This window comes from Onychostruthus taczanowskii, unplaced genomic scaffold, assembly GCF_017590055.1.
Source record: "Onychostruthus taczanowskii isolate IOZ18803 unplaced genomic scaffold, ASM1759005v1 scaffold88, whole genome shotgun sequence".
Taxonomy (NCBI): domain Eukaryota; kingdom Metazoa; phylum Chordata; class Aves; order Passeriformes; family Passeridae; genus Onychostruthus; species Onychostruthus taczanowskii.
The window spans coordinates 924,126-949,862 of NW_024506773.1; the positions used below are offsets into that span (position 1 = coordinate 924,126).

The 25,737-nt window shown below is 37.9% G+C and overlaps 1 protein-coding gene across 2 annotated transcripts in view; it reads right to left on the minus strand.

The window, feature by feature from the left end:
• The window catches only part of TPK1 (thiamin pyrophosphokinase 1), a 304,971-nt gene that overhangs the window by 229,367 nt on the left and 49,867 nt on the right, over positions 1–25,737 (minus strand). Inside the window, exon 2 of one of the 2 annotated variants that reach the window (XM_041425229.1) lies at positions 18,503–18,577. The exons of the other annotated variant lie outside the window; for it this stretch is intronic. Within the exon in view, the coding sequence (XP_041281163.1) occupies positions 18,503–18,577 (75 nt within the window). The remainder of the gene's footprint in view (positions 1–18,502; positions 18,578–25,737) is intronic. 2 annotated transcript variants of the gene reach the window in all.

Sequence of the window (25,737 nt, forward strand, 5' to 3'; positions counted from 1 at the left end):
TGACTTGCCAGTGTTCCAACTCACAAGCTGCTGAAGTTACCCAAGCACCCACCAAAACTGCAGAACTGGTGCAAGAGGAAACTGAAGTGTGAATTTGATCACAGCACTCACAGCACTCTTTGTGTTTGATCAGCCTTTACTCCAACAAGGCTGTCTTTCATAATCCCCAGCACCGAGTTCTTGCGTAAAATGACAGTCATCTGTTGGCATCATACAAACTCATTTAATATTTTACTGAGTTAATCTAGGTGCATAAATAATCTACACACACTTCCTTCCTCACGGAGGAAAGGCAGATGCAAATCTGTGCATAATTATGGTTGCATAAATTATAGTTGCATATACTGCAACAAGATAACCATAAAAGTCCAATTAGTTCATTCGTGATTTCCCTGTGGGAAATTTGTTCATTTTTGGAAGCAAGACTGTGCTTCTTTATAGAGGGTGTAGGCATTATTTTAAAGCTGGCATTAAAATTCACACCCATTGTAATAAATACCCTTTACAGTGACATAGTGACTGAGAAGCTAACAGCTAGATGAAAAGCTGACTACATTCCTGAGAAGTCTATTTAAATATGAATCCCATCTTCTTCTCCAGTTACCAATTAAGATGCAAGGATCTGACCTTAAGCAGAAATCACAGACACCTGTGGTGTAAGCATCCACTGACTACTCAAGCATGATACCAATTTGTGAGTAAATTCTTGAGTGAATGCAAGGCTCTCCAGGGAGAAGCTTGAAACATCCAGATATTAACTATTTATGAAGCATAATGTAAATGAAAGGGTGGCCCTGTGTGAGGAAGAGCTGCATTGTCAGAAGCCAGGCTGAGGGCATGGAGGGGATGTAAAAAATGGATGCTCTTGGCAAGCCTCTGTGTCAGATAGAAGACAAACAGAAAAAACCTCTGGTCATACAAGTATCAAGGGGAATAAAGGTTCAAATACACATGCTGACCCTGATTCATCCTGCCTAACTAATCCTAAAAATCTCTGCACAGCAATCAGGACTATCCAGCAGGATGAGTTGGGTCAGTATGTTAGTGTCAGCACTCTGAGCCACCTTTTTGGAGATGTCTCTGCCTCCCTCTTCACCAGGAAAGACCACCTGGACAGATAATGCAGATGCTTCAAATCAAATGGTGTTAAAAATGGTAGTTTAAATAATTTTTATTTTATTTACCTATTTTATACAGGTATTTTACAGTGCTTCTGTAGCAGTAATGTCCTTTGTGATTACCATCATCACAAATGATCCTACTGCAACATAGAAGGGATACTTCAGTAATACCAGTACAGGATCACAGTGATTACAACAGCAAATTGGAAAAGACAAAAGGAATCACTCTCGTGTTTAGTCTTGCTATGGTGTGGCAAAGCTGGATCAGCTATGAAAAAAAAAAATCCAGAAAACAGAATAAGGTTGTAAAAAATTGCCTTGAAGCTGACTAAAACTTGCACCCATTTTAACATATACCCTTCACAATGACATCGTGCTTGAGAAGCTACTAGCTTCAGTCAAAAAGCTGACATTCATAGCAGAGCCATTTTATCCTACACATTCTATAGCACTCTTTCCCAAGGTTATTTTCTTTTCTATACCAAAGGCCCTTTCACCCTGCACCATAAATTTGCTTCACATGAAAACACTAAACTAGGTACTTAATGTACTACTTCTCCCACAATCTCACCTGAGAAGGGATGGCAAGAACGACAAAAATGCAGCATTAGAACCAGCAGAACAAATAAGTTTAAGGATCACAGCATCCCTGTAAGTCAGTTCAACTTACCAAACAATGAATCAAAAATCTCCTGCTTAAAAGACATTCCCCTAAGACTGGAGGTTTTTTTTTCTCACACAGTAGCTGATACTGACATTGGATCCTTCCTTTATTCTGTGGACATGCATGTTTTCTATTAAAATGCATTTCTTAACCCAGCTGCTCAAGTAAACATCCTTGTGTCCCCTCCCTTTCCCCAGAAGTATGTCATCAGTTCCTACTACAGAACTCCCCTGTTACCTGACGAAACCAGCTGACCTAAACCCTCTTAAAGAGGTAATTTATCCTGCTGCAGGCCCAAATCCTATTGATGTCCCCTATCATGAACTTGTGCTGGTAGCAGAATAGGAAACCCAAAAGGCCCATTTGAGCATATACGTCCCATTTTGATAGAACAGAGAAAATTTTGGTCTGGTTTAAGTCAGGTTTACTTGTTTAAATAAAACCACAAAGTCCTAGCATTGCCTTTGTCCTCCTTCATTCAAGGGACATAATGTTTCCCTACTATTTAAAATTCTTCATCCAGCTATCCTTTCATTATTACTTTTGGACTATGTTCTGCAATTATGTTAGGTGCTTGTTTATTCAAAACACCCACCATCTCTCCAAGCCTCTCAAGCTGCCAGCTTGTCTCTCTGTTCAGCTGATTCCCATTATCTGGCCTACCCATCATCTGAATATATTTAGTCTCACCCAAGTAGTTTTGATTATCAAGATTTTACTACGGTCTAATTAGTGACATTTTTATTACTAATTTGTCACTCAGACACTTTCAGTCACATTAAAAATTCCTGCCAGCTTCTCTGAAATTGCTGTGTGTCTGCAGTCTTTTTCTTTTCACACAAGATCAGCTAAGCATTTTTATTTTGCTGGATCTTTGGAGGACTTTTAAAGAAACACTTAGGAAAATAATTTTAAGTTGAAAGAGACTTTTGAGCACCACAGAGAAGATGCACAGCCCGAGGACGTAGTGTGTGGTATCCCACCTCTCAAATAAAGGTTTGAATATCACCAAGAAGGACACAAAAACCACTTGATACCTTTAGGTCCTTCTAATTTTATTTCTAAAGGTGTGAAAGTGGTTGAATCATGAGAGTGATACTTCCTCACACACAACCTATCAGTCAGCAGCAACTCTGTGGTAGTTCCTAAGAGTTTTTGACATATATAGTTGGCTGTGCCATATAAGTCCCTGAGAAGCTGTAACAGTATGCCAAAACAAGCACGAGAGGTGAGGCTGGACTTGGTGAAAGGCTTCAAAACTCTACCCAAAACTCAGCCCTGCACATCAATAGAGGCATCAGAACAAACCACTGCATTTTGTATCTCTGTCTTGAGCTCTCATAGTGTGTCTGTCCTTCCAACTGACTGGAAGATGAGGTTTACACCCATGCATTCTACAACCCATGGCTCTGGTTGACCAAATTCAGGCCCTATTGCTGCATCTGCCTTCATCAAGTTCTGCTGTTTTCAACCACTAGATTTAAATCCAAGGTGTAAGCCTTCCAGAACAGCACACACTGGTGAAGGGAGAAAATCTCTGGAGACATGATGCAGCTATAAATGGTATTTAAAATTACTAACTCAATATTACACTTGCTTTAAACAAAATCTGTCCTGGAATTTAGAATGCAGCCACACATTGCTTGCAAAGGATTAATAAACAATGGCAATATGCATGTTATAAAACAAGCTGCTTGTGCCTTTAACTGTTAATTACATAGATAGATCCTATTATAAATAGTTCTGAAGCAATCCATTAACCAGATGGCTTTTAGCAAATCAGAATTTATTACTCTTTTATGAGCTACTTATAAAAATGTAACTTTCAGATAAAGAATGGGAAACAGCTGAAGCAGTTGACCATATCTGTTTTCCATTACAGCATCTTTGAAAGTAGGTTTTCCATTACAGCATCTTTGAAGGAAGGGAGGGAAGAAATTAAGTGTCTTTTTAATGCTGTATAGACAGCTCATCCTATTGGAAACTTCTCTCTTCTTCTCCTAAGGAAGGATAACTCACACAAAGACTTTACTGCACTGGAGAGTGATGAGGTCTATCAGCAAGGGCAGTGAAGGTAGCTGAGATATTCACTTCTTTCTGAAACTGCTACTGAAGTCAAGGAAACAACTACTTTTGACATGAGTAGGAATAGGACTTCTGTCTCAAGAGCCTATGGCTGCAAAGAAAAGCAAATTCTGTAAAATATCTGAATAAATACCTTGGTGTCAAGCAGTAGTTGATTAATTACTTCCTCATGAATCTACTGAAAAGAATTAAAATTCTGAGTGACACAAATGTGATTTATTTTCATCCCAAGCTACCAGTATTTGTTTACATTTCTGAAGTTTTTACATTAGAGATTTTGACAAGGTTGCAGCCTGTACATTCAGAGGCTATCCATGGCACAGGAGCATAGGAGAGAGTTAACTTTCAAACGTGTCAATAAAATCCATTTCACAAGTCTTACGGTCTAAATAATATCAATGGGCAATGAACTGGAATTCACACTCATTTGGAACTTTAATAGATTAAACTCCAACAGAAAGTTGGCAGATAAAAAAAGCTGAGATTGAAAAATGGCTCCTAACATTCAGGATTCATTTTACTGCACTCCTCCAAGGAATTCTTATCCAAGGGAAGTGTTACTTGGGAAGGTGTTGCTGTTTGGGGTTTGTCTGGATGAGCGTTTTTGTGGAAACCTGAGATTCTACCGTCATGTGAATTAGTGATTTGTGCTCCTACACAAGCTGACATCCAGAATGGAACACCAGCTCATCATCCACAGCCCACCATACTTTAAAGAGGTACGCACCAATCCAAGATTTAATGAAGTCATAGAAAAGCTAACCAATGGTTACAAGACTTTCAGTCTTTTGCCAACAAAAGCTCAAAGATTTATCCACCTCTATCTTCTAAACAGAAATAACTCATACAAAAAAAGAAGACTACCACATAGCTATACACAACCTTCACAACTGATGAAGGCTTTTGGCCTCTTTCCTTATCACACTCAAACACTCTACATAAGTCTTGAAACCATAAACTTTGATAATCATGACTACTTGAACACATCTCAACAACCATTATGCACAAAAAGAAGACTCATGATATATGGATACTCACATCTTAGCATGGCAGGATCTTTTCCCAGCTTGCATTTGTAAATCAGGAAAAGAAAGTATGGGGACCTCAATTAGATAAACATGTATTTTTTATACTATTTGAGTAAGACTTTCCAAAGAATTGAAGGTGAGGGAACTTGCCAATTTTAAATGGCAGAACTTCTCCAGGCTACTTTGAAAAAGTATTCCTTATGCTTACTTATGCTTGGCTATATTGCAACTTCAACATTTCTCCTGGAATGCCCAAATGTTGCATATTCTCCATGAAAATACAGTGTGTCAAATTTCTCATTCAGCTTCTCCCTCAGCTGCTAGTTCTAGCATGGATTCAGAATTTCTTTTCTAAACAAAATAAGCCTGTGCTACAGCATTACCAATAGATTGAAACAACATCCTGAACAAAGATTGCTGTAATACAAGTAAATGAATGGTTGGTTTTTCAGTGTCCCTAATGGACACTGTGGCAATTTGTTTATTTTACCACTATATCTCAAATGCCAAGTGAACAGGAAGATACCCCAGTAACACATCATCACAGTATTGGTTGCTCAGAACATGTATGTTTCAAACTTGAATGTGGTGCCAGATGCTCTTTTCCCCTGCTTCTGTCAGTGTCTGGAAACATTTGGCATTTCAGACATATTACAGGCAGGGTAAGTACTTACAGTATGATTTGAAACACAGTTCTGATTCTGGTGATGAATCCCAAACAGAAAATGAGGAATCACATGAGAACCAGAAACACTTCTAGACTTAGAAAAATCTCTGAAGGGACCTAAAGAAATATGCAGATAAACAATCACTCCTCCATGTTCAGAGAGAGGAGTTCTTCCACAGAAAAGTGAGGACTCAGTGCCCTCATGCAAATCTATGTCCCACTTCCACATCCTACTTTTTCTGGATTGCTTGGGGCAATACCAATAGCTCCTAACTGACTGTAGAAAAATAAATCACTGAACTCCCAAGGGTGCAGACTCAAATGACTTTTGACCTCTTCACATGGAGGGGTCTCCTAAACCAGAGCTCAAAATTCTTCAGTCTGTATCAGAGGGGTTTTGACTCCAGTGAGAGCATTATTTCTTACCATTCTCTGATCCTAAAGACTTCAGCATGAAATTGTCAAATCCACTGATATTCAGTATCTGCTAGGGTCTAAAAATTACTTTTACCTCCCATTTGAATGTCTACAGTAGCTTTGCCCTCTCAGTAAAAAAAAAAAAACAACAAAAGAACACCCACACAAGTTGCTCTTTTCCAGGTTCAACAACTGTGTCTATGAATGAAGGAAAACACATCATTAGGCCCCCTTCAGACCACTATACTAATCACGGGAAACAGTGATATTCTTTTTTTATAATACAATGCTAGGAAAAGTATTACAAACAAACTAGGAGTAAGGAGATTAATAGGCTTTGAACAGCCCTAAACCATTCGGAACAAAATCTTTTATAGTTTCTTTTTAGCAGAGCATTCAGTTTGGAGGCAATGATTGTGCCATTTTTCTGGACCTGGAAAGGAGCTAGATACTTTACTGCAATCACAACATAACAAAATGTAAATTTGTTGCCCTGAAGCATCTCCAAGATCCTTTTTTCCAACCTTTTACGGCTAGTAATATGGATTATCAACTACAGGATCCTTCATAAAGGAGTGGCCTAGACAGTTTGATGCTACTGCACCACCAAGGACAAAGGTTCAATGTGCAGTTATTCATGCTATTATAAGCAGTCCCAGTGGGATAAGATAGAACACTCACAAAAGAAAAAAGGCTGCACACACAAAAAAAAGGCCAAACAGAAAACCTCAAAGCCCCCACAAAAAAAAAAAAAAATAATCCCCCCCACAACCCTGCTAAGACTTGCAGCAGACTTCAACAAATTTTCACACCTCTAAGATCTAAAAGAGAACAACAGCAGCATGCCCTTGCAATATAAAAGAAAATTGTTTTAGTAAAGATTTATTATGCTAATAACACTAGAGCCTCCCTATTGTCCCACACATTTTTAAAAAGGACACTGCGTATGTATATTCAAATTGCCAGAGATGAACAGTGGGTCACAAACAAAACCTAAAATGTTGAACTGTGTCAGCCAAATTGATAGTGTATTTATTATTTCTACTCTTTCTTATGCATTTTGGCATAGTCAGTTCTGCTGCCAAAGCATTTCTAGAAGGTGAATATAAAGGATGTGAAGCACTATAATCACTAATGAAATATGAGTGATGCATTAACACTCACTCAAATCTATGGATTGAAAGAAAAAGCAATAAAAATTAAATGAATGATATAGAAGTAATCTTAAACACGAAACAGATCCTAAATTCACTAAGGAAAGCAGACTTCACAAATCACTGCTAAGAGCATTAGCAATCTCTCTCCCAGACAAAAGGTTAGCTCTGGATGCCTTGTTAATATGTATCTGGGTTTTACAAAGTCCTAATGAGAATGTTGCTCTCTGACAAAGGTGCATAGGCCTACAGAAAAAGAGGTGGTCAAGGAAAATGACAACCACAGCATGTTCAGAATTAGATGATAGCTTTGCAGCCTCCAGGGCCTTACCCTTATTGTCCCTCTCCTGTTGCTAAATAGAGAAAGAAAGTTTGACATGGCTAATGGGAAAGACTTGAGAGTAGAAGACAACACTAAGATTAAATAGAGCAGGCTAACTATAGACTCCCACAGAATTTACTTGCCTGTTTTTTGGCACTACACTGGCAAAGAAAAAAGAAGAGAAAATAACCTGACATCTGGGCTCCTATTCAGGCCTCCACACCTCCTCAATTGTAGGTACTTAGCAGATATATCTAAATTTCTATTGCAATCCAGAAGACAACTCCGATCTCTGTCCATTGACTGAGGAAAATACTGGCATCAACCTAGGAAACAAATATACTTCAGCTAAACATCCCAAGTTAAGACAGATATAACTGGAGGACCCAGTTATATCTACTACTTAAGCAACTTTAAACCTTGTCAGTGTGAGATTAAGTGGACATTTACTATGCCTCATGCACCCTCTCATGCTTTCATATCTCCTTCAGGAAGCAAGGGGAAAGACAGGTTCACAAAAATAAATTTAAAAAAAAGGGAAACTGTGAAACTTTTGCCAAACAGTTGATAAGATCACAGTTATTAATATAAATACCACCAAGGACAATGTATAGACAGATTTGAAGAACCAATCTACTTCCTTAATATGTTAATATTCTCAGGAATTAAAATTGGCTACAATCCCACTTGTTCTGACCTCTTTTTCCCCTAAAAATGATGGATTATACAGTAATTCTCTATGTACTTGAACATGTTGCTCAACCTTCTCCTTCTGTCCATGTCTTTTTCTCACTTTCTGTTCCCATCATAACTTCTGTAACAGTTACTCAATTTTGGAAAACTAATCAAAAAGCACAGTCTCTGAATCTCTGAATAAGCATGGAAATGAACCAAACCAGACAGTTCTGTGAGATATTCAGAGGGTTCAAACTGCTCGAAGTGCTTTGTAAGACTACTACTGCCAACAGAAGCTTCTTCTGATGGTCTAAAGCCTTTCCTACAATGTAAATGAACCTTTTGATACCTTAAGACAGCCTCACATATATTTGTCAAAATGATTACACAGCTCAGTTAAACAGAGTTGACACATGATCTATGTCATGCTAAGGGCAATTCATTTGACAGCGACCAAATGTTGTGACTTCTTGAGCACATTTTCCTGGTATTAATCCCTTTCTCTAGACACACCATCAGCAATAATGTTCCAGATCTGTAATTACTGCACATCTTTTTAGCAATGAAAAGATTTAAGTCTGAATGACCACAGAGGTCCCTTCAAATGCAGCATCCACCACAGAGAACATGATTTTTCACATTTACTTAAAACTGGCATAGGAAGAAAATAACTGTAAAAATTAGAGAGCAATAATTTCTACACTACTGTTGCGATACAATCTTAGCTAGAAAATTCTTCTGACTGCTAAAATTCTTCAGGTTTGGAAGTCTTTAGAGAATGAGAAACTCTACTGCACTGCTACTTTGTAAAGATTTATTCATAGTCATGCTTTGTTTAAGGAATAAGGGACTTCATATTTATCCTCCTAGGAATAGAAGGTATAATCTTATTGCCTTTATCTTGGATTACCTGTCAAGACAGTAAGTGGACTTACTGTCCAAACTGTTCAAACTGTTCAAACATTCAGTGTTTTCAGTAGTTTTAAATCAAGATGAAACATAGGCCAAGCCATTACGATGTGCCTCACAAATGCATGTCTCAGCTGCTCAGTGTGCACCTTCCCTCCCAGTCCTGGATGGGTAAAAGGGAAGGTTAGAAAACCAGAGTTCATTGAAGATGGCAATTTAGGCATCCAAAACCAAGAGATAATCAAAGTATTTTACTTCTGGTATGATCTGAGCCAGACACTGCACTTACACCACTTTTGCCTTGTACCTCAAAGGACTTCAAAATCCAATGGACCCACCTGAATCCTGTACTAAAACATGAGCTTGTTGTTTTGCCGAAGCATGTATTTTCACAGGCTAAATAACTTACTCATAATTCTTTGTAAAAATCTGAAGTTTCTTAGCAATGTACAGAATTAGCATATCCCCAAGTTAAATTTAAGTCACTGTTACATCATGTTACAAATTTGTGTTCTTTCTTAGGACACTTATGTTGCCAAATAGGTCAGTCTAAATGCATTCTGAGCCTTTCCAATTCTTGCACTTCAAAATGTTTGGGGCCTCTTTAGCCCCTGTTTCTCTTGTCTCCCTCAAAGGAAACACATTTCAAGTGTGCTGTTCTGTTACTATCCTGACAATCAATTAGTCATAGCTTATTTCACCTCAGAAACACCAAGCTAATACTATGGACAACTATGGGCTTCTGGAAGCTAGGGCCTAAAGCTAAGGATTTGTTGTAGGTAACATCAAGAAGCTTGAAAGATAAGCACATGTTCAGACAGGGGAAAACTTAGTTACCTGTTTAATGACTTACACTGCCAGAAACAGAACTTCCAATGAGTCAGACCTTAGGTTCTGAACATAAGCAGCAAGGGTTTGAAGGAGCTGGGGTTTTTCAAAAGAAAATCCAACAGAATGATACTCATACTCTAAAGTACCAAATTTTTTCAGTGCTGATGCAGCTGACATTGAATGAACGTTGATTCTTGTGGTTACACCTTATCCAGGACATCCAAGTTAACATTAAGTTTTATTTCAGTGAAAATGGAGGGAGGCCCTCTTTAAAGAAATAATTTTATGGAGGTCTGAACCAAATTAATTCAAAATAACTGAGGTAATATTGATATCAATAGCTTCTACATCAGGCTGTGCTAGTCATAAAGCTTCCAGCAATGGAAGATGATAATAAAACACCCCTAAAAATTATAGTTTGTCCCCATTATTTCTAAGGTCAGTGGAATTTTCCCCAATGAAAAACCTATGACAATGTTTTGTTTCTGTTCCAATGGCATTCACTGTAGATGAAACCAAAGACAGGCTGATATACATCGCTATTGTCTTTTCAGAGTATCAGATGAGGAATTGTCAACTTGCAAGAAAAAATGATGCTAATAGCCACAATACTTGTTCCACTTCTATGTGCTACATTTTTGGCTAACATCTAACACATTAAATAAAATCATCCCACTATGCTGTTTTCTAAATGTAAATGCACAGACTATTTTAGTGACACATTTATATAATGCTGAAATTTAACAAAACAGCCTACTTTACAAAAGAGAAGAGACAATGAGTAGAGCAGAGAAGATAGCTATTTTCTTACTTACATGAATTTACAGTTCAATTTTAATACTTGATAATATGGGTGAGTAAGACAGCATGTATACCATTCAGATGAGAAAACCAGCAGTCCAACATCCATATTCTTAAACTACTGTTGTCCCTTCAGGCACTGAACACAGTGAAGGATGCACACTCCATCAGTCAAGTAGCTAATAAATACTAGCATAGTCTCAACATATTACAGAAGAGTTAAACTGTTCACTGGCTGAGGTAGTCATAATTGCAATCAAGGTAATAAAGTAATAAAAACGTTTAAAATTCAAAATCTGGAAATAGAACAAGACTCAGGCAAATTAAAAAGACAAAATCCACTTCTAAAAAGCAATCACCATTTGAAATCACCACTGGATCAAGGTGAGCACTTGTATCACTGTGGGCTTCTTGAGACTTTTTTTTCTTTTGTTTTCTTTTCTTTCCTTTTTTTTTTTTTTAATTTCCTTATTATTAAAAAAAAAAAGGTTTGTCTGCCCTAAGGCAACCCTGGAGTAAGAGAAAAATGAAGACTATAACACAATGGTTTGATCCAAAGGCCATCCGAGCCAGTGAGAAGACCCTGACACTGGCAACCCTAGGTAACATCCATATTTTACAAGACCTTAACACTTCACCCTAGTAATGGATTCATGCTAAGTTCTAGCTGTGAAAATAATACTTTTGCCCTGTAGTAACTCCCAGAGAAACAATGTTTTTATATACTTTCCACTGTGTAGCTTGAGGCAGTGAAAATCCTAGAGTTCCTTTCATGGGATTAAAAACCTGCTCTTTTCTGACCCAGGTCTTACTTATCCTAACCTCATGCATTCACTGCTGCTCCTCGAGTTCATTCCCAGGACAATTGTTCTTCTTGAATCACTAACAAAATGAGCCATGAATAATCTTTTTTGCCTATTGTCTTATGCTTCTCTTTCTGCTTGGGGTGCTCCAAAGCAATCTCCTGACAGTGTTTTCCAAAGCTCCTTCTTTCAACAGTCCTCTGGGAAACATCATGGTAACCAGATATATAGCACAATGCTATCAAAGGCTTCCATACAGCAAATCTTGTAGCAATAGAACTCCCCTAATGGGATTTGCATCCTGGCTTCATAGAAAAAGCACTGTAATAGCCTCCCATTTTTTCCTTGTGCTGTAATCATCTGTTATGCTTCTCACTGGTACTTCAAAGTAATTCTCTATTGTTCTGTTACTCTGAACTTCAGCTCAGTGGGGTTTAGTTTTTCAAAGCATCACAGAGGGGAATCTTAATTACTCTATTTTTTTTTTCATTTTTCAAACAAAATCTCAAATCCATAAAACAAGCAAAAATTATTTTAGATGCCAGAATTTCCTGCTGCTGGATTTGCAGAGAACTAAAATCAACAACAAAGCATATTCACCCTACTATGTCTCAAAATTTATCTAGACCTCATTCTGTCACAGCTTCTACTATGGCGAGGGAACTTGAACCACGCAAAAGGCCTAGAAGATCAGCTCTGTCCTCAGCTTTGCCTTTAGCTCTGCTAAAAATTCACAAAAAGCACCGAGACCTGCCTTTTAAATTGTCCACACACCTAGGCTACGTCTCTCAAGAGCCCAAATTCCGAACCAGAAAGGCACTAAAAATATATATGTCACAAATAGAGTAATTTTATCATATTTCTGAAGTTTTAAGCCTGGCTTTCTAAAGATAAATTTAAGCTTCCAGTTCACCACTGAAAATCTGGTTGATATCAAGCTTATACAGAGTCATGGGCAAAGCTAATCTACAAAAGCTCTCATTCCAAAATCCCTTCTAGTGCAAACTACTGCATGTCCTAAGACCCAGATCCTACTTTGCACCTTGAGTCCTGTGTCCAGTTTTGTCTTGTCTCATTTCAAAAAAGACACTGAGGTGCTGGAGCACGTCCAAAGAAGGGCTACAAGGCTGGTGAAGTGTCTGGAACACAAGCCCTGTGAGGAGAGGCTGAGGGAGCTGGGGTTGTTTAGCCTGGAGAAAAGGAGGCTCAGGGCAGACCCCATCACTCTCTACAACTGCCTGAAAGGAGATTGCAGCCAGGTGGAAAGCAGACTCTTCTCCCAGGTAACAAGTCACAAGATAAGAGGATGTAACCTCAAACAGCTCCAGGGAAGGTTCAGGCTGGACATCAGAAGGAACTTCTTCCCAGAAAGGGTTGTTAAATACTGGAATGGGCTGCCCAGGGAAGGGGTAAGGTCACAGTCCCTGGAGATGTTCAATAAACAGCTGGATGTGGCATGTAGTGCCATGTGCCAGGTGGTGATCAATCTAAGGCTGGACTCAATGATCTTGGAGGTCTTTTCCAAATGATTCTGTGGTTCATGTCCAAGCTTAAAGCATGGTGCTAGCCAGCCCTAGAGAGGGCCAGTTTTTAACCCTTAAGAACACTTGAAATAACTTCTCTCAGACTCCTGCAGTTGAAGGACTTAACTCACATGCAATCCAACAACAAGAACATCACCATAAAAAAAATGTTGCTTAAATCTAAATTTAAGTGTCACAGAACATACTAAACACAAACTAGAAATTATATTCCTGTTTTGATTCAAATGTGGAAAATTGAACTTCATATTGATGTTTTAGAAGTCTAATAGAACAAAGTCCCTCTGTTCTCAGTGGAGAACAGAGTAATTTAACTGAGGCCAGCAGTAAGAGTTACTGCTAGTCTGGATGCCTGCTAGAAAGTGCAATAAAGCATACAAGTCCATGCGACATCCCAATCACCATTTTTATGAACATTTTCCTATTTATTAATAGTAGCTGCTCTGAATTCCCTCAAGTTTTATGCCAACTGCCAATTCTAGGTCCAGTACAAATTTGAGATATATTACAAGTAAGTTCAGCTAGAAATGAAAATAAAAGGTGGGAAAAAAGCTCACCATATGCCAACAAGGCAAGCTCATTGGATGACAGGTAAAAAGGCAAGTGAATGGCTGCACACACTAATAATTCTGGAAGTGTAGGTGAGTTCAACCCCTAAAGACTAAAGGAAAAGGTATCAGTCATAGAGAAGAAAAAAATAGCACCAGTAAAAGTCAGGTTATTTCGTCTCCTCTTATTAAACTACAATATCCTTTCTTCTGCTCTGAGACTTTAAGACTGTTCCAATTGATCTGTTACCTTCCCCTCTGTACATCTGAACTGATACCTGAATTTTGTAGTAGCACTTGTATCTTATTTCCCTCTTAAACCTCATCTGAAGACATTCAAAATATCAATCACCATTGCAGAAAAAAGCATATGGAACATAAAATGTATGGGAGCATGTGGCATTCAAAGACAGATTCTTAGCCTATGACATTTGGAAATCGTTCATACAAATCAGCACCTTTTCTGATCTGATTGTTTAGTAAGGAGAGATTTGGTAATGCACAGTCACCTCTAGGTGCTAACCAACCATTCATTATCAGCATTTTCACCAAAGGGTGGGCTGGCCTTGACAGGAAAGTTGTCTGACATTCAAGAGAAGATTTAGAGTGCAACAGCTGCTTTGATTGAGCAGTTGCAGTATGGGTATTGATAGAGAAAACTCAGCTTATGGATAAGACATCACAATATAAATAGTCTAAGAAAATACTGTTTGAAGACAATTTAACAGAGTTTGGATTTGACTTACTACACTGCGGCTGTAGAAGAATGCTTTCTGTTATCTCAATATATAGACCCCCCACACAATATAGAGCTGCAGCCTCCAGGGTGAGCAACATTTCTCTTTCTGGAGCTCCTCCATTTTCATGACCTTCAAGGTGTCATAAAATGCCCATATACTATGCACATGAAGTGTCTGGTCATGTTGTCTGTAGAGCAGCATAAGAAGATGCAGCTAGATCCCAAGTTCCTTCACTGGAAAGAACTGTCCATGGAAGAGACTGTTTAGGGATGTGCACCTGAAGGACATTTTTGCAGCCTGGTTTCATAGATGTCTCCTTTCTATGCACTTGTCCAACATTAAACACACCTCCCACAAGTCAGGATTCAGTCAGCCCGTTCCAAAGGGATATTGGTAGCTTACTCTAACACATTAGCCAAGGACATTTGGTAGTACGAATGGCTAAAATTTGAAGTTGTTCAACATGTTTTGTTCGATTGAAAGCTTTCACGGAAAGTATTTATTTGTGGAAAGAAATCACAACCCTTTTGAGGAAGGCACAGTGGCCAATATATCACAATCATTGTGAGAACTAAAAAATATACATGGACACATTTTCCTACTATAAAGCCCAATGTCATCAGGTTGCTATAGAATATTGTCCTTTCACTCTGACTTTTTAAATACTAATCTTATTTTCTAGAGCATAACTCCTTGTTCTTTACAGCTGTCATTGTCAACATTTAAGAGAGGAAAGTACTCTGCAATGTACAGCCATTTAACATCCTATCACAAAGCAGAGCCATAAGAAAATTCTGGATCATTTGAGTAGCTTGTAGGGGTAATGTTTTCAGAAACAAGAAAAAAATTTCAGATCCTGAACTTAAGGCAAATTTCACTGAGGTGATTTCTCAGCACTTCAATGATTCTGCCTCTTCCCTAGGGAGACATCAAAAAATCAGAGCACTTAAATCACTAGACATAGCTGTAATTCTTGGCATAAGTAAGTCATTGCATTTCTGATTAAAGAGATTTTAAAAAGCAGAATCACAGTCTCAGGAACTTTCATCTATTCCCCAGAAACCCCATTCTGTTTTCAGCCACTAAAACCTTCTCTACTTCTCAAACTTAACATAAAGACAGTTTCAGACTTTCAACTCACAGTCAATTCTGTCAAAGATATATTTACATTTGAAATCACTTAAGAAGTAGCCCCAGAGACTAATTCAAACTGGATTTTTCCACAACCATATTTTTTTCATTAACAAGATTCAATCCAGGAGCTAGAAACTTTGCATAAGCAGGAATTTAGGATGCACGACAGTGTTAAGGTAAGGCCTACTGGATCCAGTCTTCCTTATAGAAAACTCACAGACAGAAAACTGTGCAGCTCTGAAAAAAGCTCTTAGACATATTTTCCACATTACTTCCTATTCCCCTTTACTGACCTATTCTCTTTAATTTCTCTTGCCATTTGGTTTTTCCCTTTCTCACTACATGCAGCCCAATAAATCCTTCAGGGAACAACCGGTGTTGTCTGCCATATTAGTTAGTCTTCATCCTGCTTTTGCAAATTGTCCCTTCTCCAGCATTTCATCCATTCTGCTTTTAGGACAGCACTAATACTGCATGACTGTACCAAACACCAAACAAGTGAACATATTCTAGACTGATTCCTTACAGTAATGATATATAATAGGCTAAAATCATAGAGTCATTACCATGTATTCCTTCACTATTGTCACTTATCCAGCTTGTATGGCAAGAATGGTAAAAGAGGTCCCTTGGAAGTGATGAAATCTGATTTCAGTGTCCTTCACAAACCACAAGGAAGGAAGTTCATGCAAACTTGTACTGACTGAAATAGTTATTTTGAAAGTATGTCAGTAAAAATAGATTTCATAAATGTGTGTAATAAGACAAAGGTTAATTAGCTGCAACCACTTTTTCTCAAGGTCAAGAGGAGTTACACCTGGGATGATTTTAGCCCAGAATACCCACTTATTGATGTGATTTTTTTTTAAACTTAAGACATCTCACATCACACCACTTTTTACTTGACATTAAGCTGACAGGACTAATTAAAGAAGTTATTTTGATAGGTGTCGTAGGGTAACTCTATGATGCTTGTATCATTTGCTTTCCTCCCAAATTTGCCCTAAACCAGGACAATAGGACCCAAACGACTGGAAAATAATACATCTCAGGATTCTGTACTGAGTATAACAACTCAAGATTCCTGTAACTCAGGGAAGTGAGACAATATTTTATCTTATTTTTCCTTTGTATTTTCCTCTCTTTCTCCCCAGGTTTATGTAGCTAGCAATATCCTGTGGATTAACAGCCCCATTATTTCCTTCTCATCTCCCCTTTATGGTATCTCAAGCATATACAGCTGGTCATCAAGCATTGTTCCTAAGGATTCCTTCAGAACTTCAAATACCAAACCACCAGCTTCTTGTAGTCCTGCAACAGTCCCTGTGCTAAAGCTCCTCCAGAAGCAGGATCCAGAAAACTGCTGACACCTAAAGAAGGCCATTAGCACTGTAAGCCAGGCATTACCAAAACCTTGTCCTGGATTCACTAATGTTTGCTGCAGCTGAGATGCTTTGAAGAAAAACATTTCATGTTTACCAAGTAACCACCTCCATTTGTCATTTTACTTAGAAAATATCCACCTATTTCTTAAAGTAATCTACCAACAAAAGTCTTAATAGCTTAATTAGGACTTCTGCTCCTCCCACAAACTCTTTGGAGTTTACAGCACCAGTGATCACTTTCAAAACAGTTATGCTCAGAGAACAGGAACCCATTGAGGCAGCTTCGAATTAGATAGTCTTTGGCCTACTTGACTTTATTCAGCTTCTTATTTCAACCCATTAAAGAAACACTATAGTTTAAAGGGTCATTAGTGTTACACTAAGAACACTATGCCCCATGGTTTGATCAAATGAGGCAGATTTAAATTCCAAAGGACAGACAAAAAAAAAGTCTGATCAAGAAAATACAACACTAAAGCAACACATGCAAGGTACTACAAGACACTAAATACTGCCATTCAGAAACTGTGCATGTCTGGTTAACTGTCTCTTTTTTTAACCCTGATCCTGAAAACAGGAAAGGTGGGACAAAGAAATAAGATCAAATGCTTCACCTTGTTTTCTAGTCTATTTAATACAAAGCAGGTATTTCAGTGTATCTTTTTAAATGAAAAAATATGCAGAATCACATCTATAAAATGACTGGACAGCCCTTCCACTGAGTGCTTGTTACTTTCTTGCTGATTATGCAAATGAAAGTGAGTCTGTTTGGGGTACAGCATTTGTTCAGACGCTTTGAATCATCTTGTACAATTATTTTCCTGTTTTTATTGCTCTTCTGGCTATATGGGTACCTAATTTGGGTTTACTGGAATTAAGTGCTACGAATATATCCTGCTCACTTCGTCCCTTATTCCAATTCCTTTTAACTGTACAGCTACCCCCTGCCAGTCCTTATGTCTATGGTGCAACCAAATAGCTCTGTCTGCTCCAGCCAGTTAAGAGGAATCTCTCTGCAAGGTTCCCATCCTGGGAATAAGTTAGAGACAGTTCCTGTGGCTTTTCAGAAAGCTTCTGAAGGACTACGTTCCTGCATGGAGGAATTAATAGCTCCAAGCTTGTAAAGATTTACATATCTCCACAAAATGTCAGTAAATCTGAAGCAATCATACCAGAGACGATGATTAGCACTGTGCATGTTTAACAAAGGGGTAGTGAAATCTGATTTGCATATTTCTGACAAGCACACAAATTCCCCACCGCTTTCACAACTTAATATCTACACGGTTCATTTTATTTTGATTAAATTTAACACATTTCATTGATGACCTTTAAAGAAATGCTCACTTCCAGACTCTTAAATGCATCATTGATCTGCTACACTTTGTCAGCAAAACAATGATCGTTCCTAAGAAGCCTCTGAAAAGCCACAGTCTTACACAGATCAGTGCACAAAGTTCCCTCTGACATGTGCAATGCAGGGATGCAGAATTTACATAATCAGCCCGTTTGCTGCATTCAGCAACAAGAGACATACTCTGCCAGTTCACACCCTCACCAGAGGGTTGCTCTAGTAAAGAGGAAATCACCACACTGCAATTCAACAGACACGAAGTACATTAGCTGGGTAACAGCTAAGAAAATAAGCAAATGAAGATGTATGTAAGTTATTATTACCTCTGCTCCACAGACAATGGAAATGACCTTTGTTGAAAGGCTGGTTCAGAATCAGAAGGCAAAACTTCAGATTCCCTGTAAGACAAATGTTGGTTCTCATTAGCAAGAATATTGATTTTTTTTGTCCTTTTTTTTTTATTTTTTTGCCAGATGAATTTTAGTCCAACCACATCAGAGTAACTAATATCCTTGCTTCTCAGGTTTTACCACTGTCAGACTGAGAAACTGTCAGAACTTCATAAGATATCTTTTACTTGGTAGGATTTTGCTACATGTTTAATTTATAAGTGACTTTTACTTACTGAAGGCCATCCTCAACAGGACCCCACATCTATACAGCTCTCTCATTAAATCTCCCACTTGCTACTGCTGCCTGGGTGCAGCAATTACTGATATGAGCTTACTCTGGTCTCTGTTAATGGGGAAGGCTGGAGGAGACTCCATATAAGATATCTCTAACTTATACCCAATATTCTACCCTCCTGGAGGATGCAGAACTCTTGCTGCCATTAGTGGCTCTGTGCCTGTGTTTTCATATCATGTAGAAGCTCTAATTGTGGTAGATACTCTACAAATAAAGAATGAAACGCTGTGACTCAGGAGCTTAAAATCAAAAGCTAGTACTTTAGCCTGTGTTATCTAGGTGATACTGCAGACTAAAAATCTCAGTGGATTTACCAGCCCAACTTGATTGAGCTCACAAAGCCTCCTGCCCCTGCAAAACGTGCATTCTGAAGGTCAGTAATAAACCTACAGTTAGAAAAGCCTTAAAAGAAAGGAAGGATGTATGATATGACACACTTTGAATTCAAAGAGTAAATACGTAAATCTTTGACGGCTGCCTGCAGTGGGATTTGCATTATTTCACTTCCTAATTATCTTGCCAATCATATAGGAATACAAGTTTCCCCTGGAGTTTGACATCCTTAGGCAATCAAGTTAATGAATAATATTTGGTCATGTGAAGCCACTGTAACTGAAAAAAGAAAACCTCTATCACTAGAAAGTCTTTTGAGAAGATCCAGTATAGCAGGAGGCAGAAAGCTACAGTAGAAGCCTGTGGCCTAAGCTTTATCCTGTTATCAAGGAAAATACAGCTGGTCAAACTGCTGAAGTTGAAAGAACACCTAAGGATGGGAATTGGAAGGGGCAGCCTTTAAAATAATTAATTAAATGTGTGATTAGGAGAACAAAGTGAAGGTTAGCAGACTGGGATACCACTATTCTGCATCTGAGACCCATTCGAGGCCTCAGTTTCCTAAAACAGAAGCAATAGTGTTGTCCTCCTTCATAAGTATCAAGAGAAACAGAAATGAAGACCTAGATGATTTTCACTCCAGTTAGAAGTCTACATGATTATCATAGCTATCTTCTGCCTGGTGCTTTCAAATACCTTCCCTCAAGCCTTCTGCTTCCATCTTTGCTGACACTGGTCTCACTTCCATTTAATTCATATAGGGGAATAAATTTTCACAGGGAATAAGTGGAGAAGTGGAAAGACCAAATAAACAAAGGAAAGTGAGAAAAAGTTTTTTCTCTGTGTAGTCTGAACAGTTTTGCCTTGTCCTTGAACTTGAAGAGAAAGGTAGAAAACAATATGTTTAAATTAAGTGCCAATTTCCAGCTGCCTCACAAAATGGGACCTCAGCAGCAGATCTCCTAATGATTGTTAAGTGAGAAAGGCTGCCAACTCCTTGTATTAAACATAACCATCTAGTGATGCTCTCCATTGAAAAGAGCAGCAAATATCAAGGTTCTGTTACTGGTATAGTAAGACAAAGCAGGCATGGGTGCTGTAAGCCTATTCTTGCTGGTGAATCACAAAAGGCATTTCTGTGCCTGTTTTAAACCCGTAAGCCATTTCAGCATATGAAAACAGCCACAGATTGCAGGGCTTTTTGTACATCAGAAGTACTCTTGTTATATATATTAGGGTACATTTTTGAAGCCAAGGCCTGGCTGTAGGTGTCTACACTGAGATTTCAGAGGCTGATTTTCAGAAATGACACTTTCAAGAGCTTCCAGTGAGGCCCAGAAGAGCTGCTGGATCTTACATGTTCAGTTGTTGCAAAGAAGTTAGGAAGTAGATGCCCACAGCACACACAGTTAGGAGATGGTGGGATTATGTCTTTAGGTCTGTTTCTTGTTTGGGTTTTTCAAAGTACAGTTATGGGTTGAAAAAGTACAGAAATGGAAATTATTGCTTCACCTGCTTTTAGAGAAATGAACACTCTAGTCAGTTCAAACCAGTCATTTCATACAATTAAGGCATGATAAAATGCTATGATTAATGCTATGATTAATGCTACCAAAATGAGCCTAAATGTCAATATTTTAATGGTGCCTGCTGAGTTAATATAAAGGTGCACATGAGGCTCAGTCCTAGGTAGACGTAAAACAGTAATAAAATTGGGCTGCAATAATTTACAACCATTGCCCTAAAAACTATTAATAAATTGGGACATCTGATGGCAAAGACCACATCAACAGACAGAATATGCAACATTCATCACTGTGAGGAAAAACTGAGGAGAGCTCACTGTGCCACTGCTCTGAACACTCTACTGGCTATTCATTTGAAAACAAATCTACTTCAAGCCCATTTAGCTTTAAAAGCACTCAACAAATTAGGACACATCTATCTCCTGGACTGTCTACCCATTTATTTTTCACAAAGATAATTAGCACCCTGACCCAACTCTTACTGACATTGTGCTCTGTTTGGACTAATGGGAAAGAGGTTTCTGTAAGCAAGAAATCACCAGCAATATCCCCAGATATGAATATCTCCACTGAAGAAACTTTTGTGAGCCTTTTGCTAAAGGCAGAACAAGTTTCTCTCTTGCATAGTTTCTTACATTTTTAGTAAAATTTTCTCTTTAATTATGTACTTTTGCAGCTCTTGCAGCTTGGACAAATTCAACCATCTGCAGCAAAAGCAGAAAAGAATAAATTGCTCCCTACAAAACCTGCAGCTTATTCTTGATATTTACATCAACACAGAGAACAAATGGAGTCAAGTCCCATGGTCAAAGTTCTCCTGTAGAAGAATTAGCCACACAGTAAGGTCTGTGATGTACAGGCCTACAGAAAAGGAGGATTATTATAGGAAATTTTTACTTACATTTAAGGAACCAAATTCTTCCCCCCTCTTGTTTTTCTATTTGATACTTATAAACCTTGAAGTCTTAGAGGCATAACTTACTGAGTAAGAATGAACATGTGCACAACTATGCGAACGGGCAGTTACATAAAAAATATAGTTTAAAAATCTTCTAGCAGACTTGGAAAATTCCTAATCTTTGAATAAAGCTGGATCACTTTTATTCCTGTTGGAAAGCTTTCCTAAGTTACAAATCAGTCCGTCAATCAATCAATCAATCAATCAGCAATGCCTACAAGTTTCTACACTGGCACCATCACCCCATTCTTCCTGAAAATTGTTTTCTTTTTCTTCTTTCCAAAATTATTTAGCTGAACTTCTTTGTTTAAACTTCTCATGCTTGCTTTGAAAAGGACTTTTGATAAAAGTGCTGTGAATATCCCTGATAGCCTATGCACTGCCTATGCAGTGACATTTTACCACATTGTAACTCAGTCTGAACAATTCCAATATATTTTAGAGCATAGATTTGCTATTCTAAAAGCCTTCTTGGCTTCTCCCTGTCATATTATATTTATTTATTTTATAAATATTTATCATATAATTATGCATTTTTAATTGATTTCCCTTTGCCAAGTGCCAGTCTTCAGACTATATGTCTGTCACAAAGCACAGGTAAAAGGCACACATATTTTTAAAGACAACCTCTGCTCTGGTAGCCAATAAAATAATATATGCCACTTTGCTTTCTTTCAGTGTTAGAATCGTATCACTAAGAGTTTTTCTGCATACTGTGAGTATGTTGGTATTAAATTTTCTGAAGCAGAGAAAAAACTTTCAATGCTTCAAACAAGAGGCCCTTTGGGAAAGATCACTGCTATTCCCAGACTTTCTGACATGACACAAGTGGTAACACACAATGGGGGGACACGCTGGGCTAAGATACAGGAATACCTCAAGGTGCTGACAAAGTATGACTTCAAATTCAGAGTTTCAGACACACAAAGTGGCTTCCACTAAACAATGAATGTTTTTGGTTTGTTTCTTTGGTATTTGCATTTTACTGTTTGCCTGAAGAGGAGCCATTCCTTTCCATTCCAGTGATCTATCAAGCATCATTAAAGAAGCAGGTTCAGTACAGAGGAAGAAGTAGGAAAGAGACAAGTATTATAGGGCAGAGCTGAAAGTTGGAAGATGGTTGTAAGTTTCCAGAAAATTTGTATACTGATAGAAATATATCTAAATACCCAAGATACTAACCAAGATCCGTTGAAAAGACACTGCAGTTATACACGTTCCTGATCATATAGGTGGATGTCCAAATAAAAAACAGCTTCTGAGAGAAAAAGCTCTAAATGATCTCACTGAAAATTTCTTCTTGCTCATGTTTCTGCTCTCACGTCAATCTACAGATACACCATGATATATATAAATATACCATGACAGCAAAAACAAACAAAAAATCCACACCAAAACAAAAAAAACCCACAAAAAATAGCCAAACAAAAACCCCCCAATGAAACAAAAACCCAAACAAAAAAAAAAAAAAAACAACAAAAAAACCCCACCAAACCAAACAAAAAACCCCAAACACAAAAAAAAAAAAAAAAATTGTTTTCCAGTACCATAACTTACTCAGAAAGTTCCTAACCCTCAGATTAATTTTAAATGAACAATCACTGCCTACTTAAATGCCAGAGTATGTAGGAAGGGACAAGGCTGTTTTTCACAGTTCCAAAACTGATAAGAGAGGAGAGAAACAGGTTGAGGCAGCTCTTTGGTTGACGTTCCTTCAGCTGCACAAGAATTAACACCAAAACTGTGATTCTAGGAATTCCACATAAGTTAGATTTACTGTGAGCCTACCATAATAAACCCTAGAGAAAGCAGTTCATGAAACCAGCAAACATAACAAAACCACAGTGACAACTGATCCAGCTATTGCTACAGATCACCAGAGCAAGATTACTGGGGCAACTTGGGGTTTTCAAACTAAAACAAAGGAGTTTGGGGGATCAGCACAAAATCTGCACCATTTTTCTGCCAAGAAAGAATCTGTCTCCAAGGTGCTTTGTTAAGTCAAAACTGATACTCTTCTTATTGAAATGGACCATTTCATTCAGGGCTTTTTGAAGAGCTACCACCCACTTCCAAAAAATACTCAAATGGAACAATCTCACCACTAGGAATGAAGTAAATTATTGATCAGAAACCAAGGAGGAATGGGTCTGTCAGTCTAAGGATCATTCCCCCTTTCCTGAAAGGCTTTCTTCATCATGGTTGTTTGCTTTTTGGTTATTTAGACATTGAAAAACCCACCTGTATTTTCCTACTTGCTTCACACATACAATTCCTAATTTAGTTGCTGATATAGCATTTCTTGAAAAGTTGGCTTCCAATTCAAAAGACAAGATTCTATCAGTTAATATCTTTGGCAGCTCACTATGAGTAGTATCTAGATCTACCTTGGCAAGTAGCATGGCAGAATAAAATCAGTCTGTAAAACAAAACTGTTGGTGGTGAAGGTATGATATTCACATTATACACGTTTTGGGAGAAAGGGAGAGAGAGAGGCTACTTCAGGTTAAGTTTAGTCTGGTTTTGTAAACCCATTAGCAGTAGGAGAGAGTTATGTGCACTCTTGCAGCACCTTTTCATCCAAAAGGAAATTAGTTTACATATTCCAAAACCGCCCTGCAATGTAAAGCAAACCACAGCAAACAGGCAGGATCATGAGACTTGCTTCAAAATTATATTCTTGATCCACAGTAAAACATTTATGTAAATATGCCAATAGCCACATGGCTTTTGACTTCCGAATTTTTATTTATATTTTATGCCACAAGATCAGTTTAACTTACATGACACTTTTGTACTTTTATATTCATCAAAATTTAGCTCTAAACTTAAGATTTTTATATATAAGAGCCAATCTGACAGTTTTATCTATCATGTGTGGAAGGTGTGAGAGGGACTTAAAACTTATAAATATAGCATTATAAACTCCTGAAAAAGCACTTACAGCAAACCCTAAGATGCTGCTTTCTAAGGTTATCTTTTAGGCTAAAAGCTCACTTTGAACAGAACAAATAGTGCACCTTACACAAAAACACTCCTCATTCTGCTGTTCTCTTTCTTGAACTAAGATTTCCCTCAATAGTGCTTCCTTTCATTGGGAAACCCAGTGCTCTGCTGTTATACCGATTTAAAAAAGGATAATTTCCCAGGATCATTATGCAGACCAAATCAACACTCTAAAATATAAACGTTTCACATTTTAAAAGTTTCACAACTCCTGCAGAACTACTACTCTGAAAATTGAAAGAATTCAAGTCAGTAAAATCTACTTCCTCCATCTGTGCTGTTGCTGAAAAGGTAGTTGTCAGCTTTAATTCAGAGAAACAGTTAAGCTTAGACTACTGTATTAATTATAGCCACTGCTTATAAAACATTGTGTAGCTGCTTTTTCCACATTGAATCCCAAGCCTCCAAACAAGCCATTTAATTTTCCTCATAACAGTGATAACTCCAATAATAAACCTGCACAAATTATGCAAAAGGATCACAGACCTTACAAACAGGTTCTCAAACTTCTTGAATGAATAAATCAAACATGCATACCCAACTGATTCTTGTGCAAAGGCACTGTTATCCCTGTCAATGCATTTTAGTGGTCATTTTTTCATGTAAATTCTATTGATTTTAAAATATTTTGCAGCTCTTAATTCTCCAGGCAAATTCCAACAGGAAGAGCAGGAAGAAAAGAGGATTTGTGCAGTCTTATTGAAAAGCTGCAATGTGCTACCCTCTGGAGAACACTCTACAAGAATTTATGTGGATGAATTCAAACCAACTAATTTCTCACAATAAGTTACAAACATGGCCACACACATGGGATAATTTACCCAAATCATCAACCACTGTGCCTAGAAAGGTGCCATGCCTTGCAATGGAATTTGTCAATTAAAGCTGATGCTTCTCTGGAGAACATGAGAGCTGCATTTCTGATTTCAGTGTGTGATGGGACACTTCTTTTCATCCTAAGTCCTATAGTCTATAGCTGCATTTCTGAGTACTTGGGACTTCTGCTCTTTATGTGTCAAACATCTCAGTCTGGTCAAGCAGAATGAGG